Genomic DNA, 9,558 nt, shown 5'->3' with positions numbered 1-9,558 from the left:
CAGGAATACATTGAAATAAACTCCAAAAGGACACAACAACTTTACGAGGAAGCCAGTAAGGTGAGTATACATCGTGTGAAGGTAAGACATGAGCAAACATACCTTCTTACAGGAGCTGTAAATGCCATCCAACAGAAAGGGCCTTCGACGTCTCTCAGGGTTGAAAGGTGAACCAAAGCGAATGTAGTGTTTAGGTGTGGTACAAATCAGCGGGGAGTGCACGAGACCTGGCAACATATTCAGGGTAGTTGCCAGAACTGTTGGGTCTGTAGTAATGCGCAGAGGACACTCAATTGGACACTCCTGCTTTTCTGCCTTGTCGTTCAGCCATTCCGTAACAAGGTACTAAAGGAGGAAACACACACATCAGTGCAACCAGCACAGGTGGAGAAGAAAGGAAGTACGGCACAGTGGTGTATGGGAAGCAATGCTCAGGTCAGCCCACCTGCTAAAACCCCCCTCTGTCTCAACAGGAAGGACTTCCTGTGCCAAACCCAATTCTCACCTGTTGGAGACAACCCAATGTTGTAGCTAGATTTTATAATCCAGTCATCTTAGTAGAAGATTCTCCAAATACTCTGTTTTGATCACTCTGTTCAAAACTAGTTTCTAGACACAAAACTAAATGTATTAATAGCTAATTTATGCCCAGTTATGTGGCAGCTGCCTGCTAGCTTCTGCAATTTTTCCTCCTTTCCAAGTTTATCCTAGCTTGTCCATGACAGTTGCAGTCACGTTCCCTCTTGGTCTTCAATTCTAAGCTGAGAGTTAACCTCTTTGCTGCATCCTAAATGAGTATTTGCCACTCTGCCATCCTTACTTTGAGCACTTGCTCATATTTACCTTTTTTGTTTTGGGGTACTTTACTGCAGCTCGATTAGACTGGGATCCTGTAGCCAGGATAGCAGTTGGGTCAGATCCTGTCAACTGTCTGCCTTCTCCTGGCCCTTCCACAGTGCTGACATCTGTTGTGGTTACCAAGCTGGCAGTGCTTCCTTCCTCTGGCACAGCCTGTGCGAGTTCAGCTTGCTGGGAACTGGCTTGTTTCTGCCTTCTCAGTCTTTGTGCTGAACTGGTCCGGTATCGAGAGAAGCGACTTTTTGGTCGGGGCCTGGAGGGTTTTGCTGGAGCTGGCTTAGTCACTGTTTTGTCAGGGACAGCATCCTACAAAATAAACTGTCATTAGTCTGAGCACCTCTAAGAGTATTCCTTTTCTCTGCATACAGGATCAAGAATTGAGATTTATTTATTGACACTACCTGACTCTCAAAATCTTGTTGGACTCTGTTGGTTCATAAGATGGTCTTGGGGACCCTTCAACACTGGCACATTATCGTTTTGTCTTCTGCGTTCTTAAAGGACAGAACATGGGTCTTTAGGAAGAAAGCAGCAATAGGAAACTTGCTGCCTGTCTCAAGGTAACTGCTCTCATTCCTGACCTGAGCTGACATGGAGCATTCCAGGCAAGTGTCTGGACCCTGCCATAAAATGGGAACACATGCATCCAAAGTAGACTGGGTCAAAAAAAACCCAAACAAAAAGAAAAGAACTTTCCATCACTGCACTTACACATCCAACTTAAGCTCACACCAGTACAAAAGGGGTTCACCTGGAGAAGGAACTGGGCTTGTTCAGTCCACAGAGGACTGAGGGGTATGTAACAACACTCGTCCTATAAACAGCCTGAAGCCTCTAAGAAGATGCAGTGGTGCATCAATGGACATACAATGAAATGAGAGGTTCAGACTGGATACATGGCAAATTTTTTTCAACCTAACAGTCATGAATTGGAAGAGGTGCAATCTCCATCCCTAGAGGTTTTCAAGACAAGACTGGGTAAAACGCTGGCCAGCCTGGTCTAGCTTCAGAGCTGTCCCAACCTGACTCAGAATGGACTAGAGAGCCCACGAAGCTCCTCCTCACCTGAACAATCTTATGATCAGAAATGCTGTATCTGAGCTTTGTACAAGATAGCAAACAGTTCATCTTACCGCTACTTGTGAGGACCGTCGTGTGTTCACCCCAGTACTGCTGGTACTGTTAGAAACAGGAGGAGGAGGAGCACTCAGTGCTGAACTTCCATCTTCAGTTTCAGGAGTCTCTGCTTTTACTTCTTCCAGCTCAGGAACTTCAGAATTGACGTTGATTTCAGCATCAGTGCTGTTACGGTCTGATGGTTGCTCTCGTCTCCTCTTTCTCTTTTCTAAGTTCTCAAACATGTGCATGATGGCTTCTACCTTCCTGTCTTCCCGGGACTACAACACAAGGGTAAATTGAAGTAAGCATGGTGAATTATGCACATAAACAAGGCAAGAACAGATATGGGAAGCAGCACAAGGAGAACAACTGCCAAACAGCAATGACAAAAGCCAGACAGAGGACAGAGAGAAGCAGTTCTTATCAGTTATTTGCATTTTTCAATATGGCAAATTTCCCAGAATAACAACAACATAATCGTGTGTTTGTAGCTCAAGTAGAAGAACTCGACTTTGTTCTTAAGTAGGACCACTTAGATACTACTGAGTTATATTTATAAAACAGCCACAAGGAAATGCATAATTTTGAAGAACTAAAAACCGTAAGAAAGCATAAGTAGAGTGAAGAGATGACTTGGAAACAAAGAGAGCTACTTGCTAATGACCAAACGTTAGAACAAAACAGAAGCCAAGGCAACAGAAGTTAGTGGTTCAGTAATTTGCAGCAAGTGTAATACACCACATAAACTGATTAAAATGTTCCAAATGCATTCATTTCCCAGCAAGAATATCAGAAGGTGACCCAGCTCAAAAATAAAAGCTTTGGTCTAAGCAGCTTACATAGTGGATAAGAAAAACAGAACATGAGAGAATAGAGAGGGAAAACAAGTCCATTTATTAGGTAAACAAAAAGGACAGGAAATCTTATCACCTGGCTGTGGCAGAAATAATTGGTAATTATGCATGTAAAAAGCCCAGTACAATAATTTTGCAGTGACTGGCAAGAATCAAGTGGGTTTTAAGAAGTGGGGTCAAGCGTCTTCTGAGATTTGTCATGGAGAAAGTATCTTGGAGCCCACAGCCTGGCCTAGACAGTTTTCTGTTAAAAAACACTACAAACACACACACACACACACACACACACACACACGAAGAGAGACTGAGGAAACCATAGATATGCGTATTTACCTGGTGCCAAATATAGAAAACTGAATCGCATTAAAGCAGATTAACTGGTGCAACCTACAGTAACTGGGCTTACAGGCTGATGGGAAACTAACGCTTCGCTTAGACTATTCTGTCCCAAGAAGAGATCAACCTCCCTGCATTAAAATGAAATCTTCCCTCCAAGCTTTAAGTCCAATCTGATGGATGACTGCCGTCATTCAAATTTCAGTGGAAACTGACTGCTTTATCTCATCTGTTCTAAAAACCATCCGATAATCCAAGGGTCTCTCCACTGGATGGCCCTTGGCTGTGCAAGTTGCTGCACTATCTTAACATTTAAAGCATTCTCAGGAAATTTACACTTGGAAGATCCCTATCTCCGATTAGAGGAAGACAGGTGATTATGATATCAAAGAAAAACATGGAATTCCTAGCTCTAATACTTTTGTTGGCTGGCAAAAGGATGGGAGCAATTTTTCTATTTTTCTTCCTTGGGTTTCTGGTTGGTTGGTTGTTTTAATTGTGTATTTGCATTTTTGTTTGGATTTTTCTCTTGTTTATTTAAATTAATGAATTAAGAGCCAAACCAGCTCCATTCACATGCATAAAACATTCTAATCCAGGCAGCAATCCCAGGGGCCATATGCAACACAAGAAAAAAACCACCAGCTCTACTCAGTAAAGATGAAGGCTGAAAAAGGACTATACCATCAATGATCCCAGAGCACTAAGATATATTTTGATCAAGAGGACTGCTTAAGACAACAATAATTTCAAAACAGAGAGATTTCCTAAGTAAGTGCCAATAGTACTGTTAGTGGTCTACCCCTCTTACTGAGTTTTGCAACTAATCATACCCTTTTCCCCACATGGCAACGTGTTTATGACACCATACACAGAACAGATACCTGTTTACAAACCTAACCCAGCAAAAATGATGAAGTTTTAAGAAAAATCAGGTTTTGGTTCATGGTATGACTGAATTGAAGATATCCCTGCTCACTGCAGCGGGGTAGGACTAGGTGACCTTTGAAAGCCCCTTCCCTATGGTATGGTTCTATATAGTGCCATAAATTCTTGTACTGGCAATAAGGAAGGGCAGCAAGAACATAAAAAAGGTGCAATTACCTTTTTGTAATGTGGTGCTGATGGTTTTGCTAAAAGTGTTTTAGACTACAGAACAGCCCTGAAAGTAACAGTTAAACCTTTCACTCAGGAAACAAATCTATAGTGTATCTCCTAATCTTCAGCACCCTAACAGAAATCTGTGATGTGGAGTCAGCCTGGGTGGTTTTTTACCCACCTGCCCACCTTTTTTTTTTTGCTGTTGTTAATCAAATTACTGAAGATCACTAACAGTTGGGATTTGCGTTCAAACAAGTGAAATAACCAACTGGACCTGTTGGTCACTGCATAAAGCAAGTCCTAAGGGGGGTGATACCCAGATAGAGAGAGGTACTTGCCCGTCGGCTGTGGACCAAGGCTCCCTGTTCATCTACAGGCTCCTCTTTCTCCCCTTCTTGTTTCTCCTCCTTCTCTGGCACCTGAGAGAGAAACCCAGATTTATTAACCCCATACTGTTTCAAGGTTACCAAGATTTCTGTCGTAATTTAAGGTGCTAAAGGTTTAAAAAGAGGCTTCCTGCAGTTTCTGTTCTGAAGTTTCCAATGCTATTGGATTAGACTCTTGCAGCACTGAACGGTAACATATATAACAAGGGGGCAAAGGTTTTACCTCATTGTCACTGACTGCTGCAGGTCCCTCAGGAACTTCCTCAGTCTGTTGACTGCTGTTCTCATCCGATGCAATGCTCTGCTGTTCCATTTCTAGCTCCTTTCGACGGGCCTTTCGCCGGCGTGTTTCTGCCCCAATCAGTGTGCCTAAAACAGGTGGAGGTAGGTGTTCTGCAGCATTTGGGCTACGTTTCTGCACAGGGCAATTCCGGTTTCCCTTGTGACACGCACAGTCCACTTTATAATTGCTGCTCCAAAACACAAACATAATTTGTGTCACTCTTCATTTCTCAACCCTTGCACAGAGACATTCAATACATCTCCTACTAAACATCTCACCACGTGCCAAAGCAAGGACAGCAGGCTACCTTATGGCTTCTATTGTAGAATATGCCAGCAGAACTGGACAGAATAGCCGGGAAATGCAATTCAGTAGAAAACGGAGCAATATGTAGAATGCGAGGAAAGGGCTGGAGGAAGATGTCCAGTCCAGGAGGGCAGTGGAGAGCTCCCGGGCGAGGTGAAGGACTCACCAGATGTTGTACTCATAGTCAAAGGCGATGGTAACCTCTGTGTCCTTGGCAATGGTGGCAACAGCGTAGATGCACAGGTGGATCATCCCATCAGCAATCACATGACGAACCTTGTTAAACAAAGTAGAAAGAAACTGATGTCTCCACAGGTTGCATTTCCTACTTCTGAGACAGAAGCCTCCTTTTGCAAAGTAGCTCCTACCTACTCTACGAATAATTATCCCAAATTCTCCATAGGGAGAAGCCTGCTTCACTGCTCGTCTCATCCTGTGCTTTTCCACTTACAACTACCACCACCTGCTTACCCTCAGTACTACCGTGCAGCCAAAGGAAAGACATAAAAGAAATCTTTCTCTTCCAAAAAAAACCTCCCTCATGTTCCCAAACCTTCTCATATTCCAAGTATAAACCATCAAACAAGCAAGAGACACAGAGAATTTACCACATTTAGGGCATTTTAAGTTAGGGAAAGTGCTAAGCTTATGTAAAACATGTATTTGCAATTACAGTGATGATGGAGAGAGAATTTACCTCTGCGTTTGGAGTGCAGGACCGCCTGATGAACCTGGCATCATTACCAAAGGTGCGGGCATCAACACACATCTCAACGCCATTGAACTTGGAGTAGAACAGCACAAAGGGATATGGCCTGGAGAAGCAACAGAACATCTCAATCCCAAAATAGCCAATTCCTACAGCACTGTTGTTAACAGGTATGCCTCACTTCACTAGAAGCAGCACTTCCATCAGCACTATTGCTCTGGGGGCTTATGTACTTCCATCAGTTTAAGAGATCTATTTCAGAGGGTTTGATCCATAATCAGAGCATCAAGCTGAGGTGATATTTTTGATTTCCCATTTCTATGATGGCATAGCTGACAGGAACCTGTAAGCGAGCATTATCCCATAGAGACACTCTGTGCCACGATGCTCTCATACCAATCATTTCATAGTACTCTTACTTTTTGAAGAAATGCCCATTGACCTCGAATTGCTGTCGTAACATAACCTTTCCTCGATACTCAATTATAAGGGTATCTAGTGCCAAGTCTCTTGCTGCCCTCAGGATCTTCCGGTGCTTCTGAACCCGAGTCACCCTTCCCAGCTGCAGCTGTAACAAAAACCAGAGCAAAAGAGAACTTGAACCAGAGGCCTCTAACTCATGAAGAATATTTTACCTACATAGAAAGAAAAAATACTCTAATAGCAACACAGAAAATCCGCCAGGTGAATATCTAGTCTATTCTGTAACAATTTAGAAATGACCAATAACCTTGATAATATTTATCAAAAGCAAACAGTATTTATTCCCTTCCTTCAACAGCAGTCTGACAAATCTATCAGACTATTTCAATCTCGCAGCTAGGAGGCATAACCAGACCTGTCACTTGCTACTAACTGGGAATTGCTCTGCAATTATGGCAACTTTCAGAGCCAGAATAATTCAGATCTTCCCTAAATTGTGGGTTGTCACACATTCAGAGAAAAAAATGCAAGCTTTTCCTTCTGCAGAGGATGGTAAATTCCAGCAAACAGGCCAAAGACTTAAGCTGGCAATTTCCACCTTCATCCAGAAACTTCTCTACATCTCTCTGCTCAGCTAGTGCTGTTGATTTTTAATTTTTTTTAACACTAAGAAATAAATTTTTAATGAAGTAGTGACAGTTTGTTGAAACATCCTCATGTTAAAGTCTACAGCTGTATTACAATGGATTTTCACAACAATGTGTCTTGACAGTATGAAACACCACAATATTCTTTAAGCGCAGACATCCAAATATGACAAATTTTATGGAATAATGGAAGGGATATTATAAGCACTAGGGCAGAGGAAAGACTTATTCCATAAAAACAAAGTACTTTTCTTACTTAAAAAATTGAACTTCTGTGCAAGCAAAGATTATGTGAAGATGACTGGCTGCCTTGCCACCACTTCTGTGCCTGTTCCTTCCTAAGCAGTCTATTCACTGCTCATAAGGGCACAGTTTTGATACTTTTCCAGAGTGAATTGAAGCATAAGTGTTCTGACTTCAGTAGTAACGACAGTCATGTATCTAAATTAGGAGTAAACCACAAAATTTTACTAAAATCAAGTTCCCAACTTTTCCTGAGAGAGCTCTCATTAGAAACAGCTACTGAGCACTCCGCTGAAATGGATAAAAATTAGTTCAAGGGGCTCAGCCTAAACAATGACAGAACACACAACGAAAATAAAAGTTAACGCCTTAAGGCAGCACTCAGCACTGAGAACCCAGCAAAACCCTTGTACTGACCACATGAAAATACTGAACCACAGATCTTTTTAACCCTTTCTTCTGATTGTGATCTTACATCTCCTCTGTATACAACCTCTTCAGGAAAATTACTTTTGTTGTTTCAATATGACATTATACTGCAGATCCTGGATGAGCCAGTAAAGTAAGATCTATTTGTTGACTTCTCTTACTCAGATCCAGGATAAAGACAGCTTTATAAAAGTATTCATTTGAAACCTATTCAGATGGGAGCAGTGGTCCAGAGCTCCTCCTGAGATACATCCAGTGCTACAGGTGTCATGCCTATGGGGTTTATCTCTCTTATACCACTCTATCTGCCAGCAGTTGGGAAAACCTGCATATATGTACTGGAGACTCTGAAGAGCCTTGCAGGGTGTTCATCTCTTCAAGTCTTGGGTCCTGACAGGAGCTCACAGAGGATTCCCCAAGTCCACTCAAGTGGCATAACAGAAACGTGTTATTTCCAGACTAAGAAGCCACACTGCTGGTCCTGATTTCTGATCAACAAACCCATGACATGAGTGAACTGTAGGGTAAGACTGTTTACACCACGGAGTAGCAGCTAAATTATTTTTAGCACTTTGTACTTTCCAACTGTGGCAACAAAGAATAAATAAATAGGACCAGATTTCCTAGTGTATGACAGGAGATAAGAAGAAAGTATCTGAAGTTATTAGATGAATTAGGATCCAGTGTGCCTCCAGCTGAATAATTCTGTTTCTATACTATCACTGATTTGTTTTTATACTTTCTCACCTAGGCCCTACACAGGAGGGTTGGACCAGATGACCTTCAGTGGTTCCTCTCAACCTAAACTGTTCTATTACTCTATCAATACCAAGAATATCAATGAGATCGTACTTTTCAGAGGTGCAAGTTAATGTCTGGTAGCCTTCACTCTCACCTTTGCCTCATGACTGACTTGTATTACACTTCACCTCATGCCAGAAAACAGCTTGGGGAATACACGTGGGATAAGGTGGGGTGGTCAGAGGAGGAGAAAGTCCATGCAGGAAAGAGAAGCTCTGCATCTGCACAACTTATTTATCTGAGTTTGGTGAAATAGGAATGATCTCATAGCTCTTCTGGTAAGACACAGCTCAGCTTGTTTTCGTTCTCTGAATTTAGAAATATGAAGTAGATTAGCTGCCATGCTTTCATGTGTGAAAAGAACAAATGATTTTATTCATGTCATAGGCTAGGGACTGCTGACTGCTAATCAGCCAAAACTGTTCTGATATATTTGCAGAGCAACATCTGCATAATACTCAGTGGCTTTATTTTATAAAGGCCCTTTCGCTCTTCACTTCAGAATGTGAAATCAATCAGGGGTTTGAGCTCAAGTCAGCAAGTATCAGAGGCAACAAAGGGCAAATACTAACCCTGGGTTTGGTTTGGCAACAACACTCAGGAAAGTGATTCACAGCTTTCAGTTTGTTGAGCAGCTGGCAGTAGCCAGGACTAAGATGATTTTATTCATACCACTAAACAGCTTCATATTTTCACAACTTTCCCTTTGCATCATGAGGACAGCTGAAAACTGGTTTATCATAAAATCACAGAATCATTGAGGTTAGAAAAGCCCTCTAAGATTGAGTTCAATTGTTAACCCACCATTGTCCAGTCCATGACTAACCCGTATCCCTCAGTGCCACATCCACAAGTTTTTTAAACACCTCCAGGAATAGTGACTCCACCACTTCCCTGGGCAGCCTGTTCCAGTTTGGTAACCCTTGTAAAAATAATTTCCTAATAGCTAGTGTAAACCTACCCTGGTGCAAAACTTGAGACCATTTCCTCTTGTCTTATCCAAAACAGCCCAAGGACCAAAATCCCATATTCTCCATGTGTAACTCTTAACCCATCTTTCCCT

General features: G+C 42.1%; 1 protein-coding gene across 1 annotated transcript in view; it reads right to left on the bottom strand.

Moving 5' to 3' along the window:
- SETD5 (SET domain containing 5) overlaps positions 1-9,558 on the bottom strand; it is a 40,782-nt gene that overhangs the window by 20,009 nt on the left and 11,215 nt on the right. The window contains exons 8-15 of the mRNA XM_008632258.2: positions 6,372-6,520; positions 5,941-6,058; positions 5,410-5,519; positions 4,878-5,124; positions 4,607-4,687; positions 1,992-2,255; positions 844-1,164; positions 103-345 (exon numbers count right to left, since the gene is read on the bottom strand). Of these exons, the coding sequence (XP_008630480.1) occupies positions 103-345; positions 844-1,164; positions 1,992-2,255; positions 4,607-4,687; positions 4,878-5,124; positions 5,410-5,519; positions 5,941-6,058; positions 6,372-6,520 (1,533 nt within the window). The remainder of the gene's footprint in view (positions 1-102; positions 346-843; positions 1,165-1,991; positions 2,256-4,606; positions 4,688-4,877; positions 5,125-5,409; positions 5,520-5,940; positions 6,059-6,371; positions 6,521-9,558) is intronic.

This window comes from Corvus brachyrhynchos, unplaced genomic scaffold (assembly GCF_000691975.1).
Source record: "Corvus brachyrhynchos isolate BGI_N302 unplaced genomic scaffold, ASM69197v1 scaffold4, whole genome shotgun sequence".
In the NCBI taxonomy this organism is placed as follows: domain Eukaryota; kingdom Metazoa; phylum Chordata; class Aves; order Passeriformes; family Corvidae; genus Corvus; species Corvus brachyrhynchos.
This window is presented reverse-complemented; position numbering and strand designations above follow the sequence as displayed.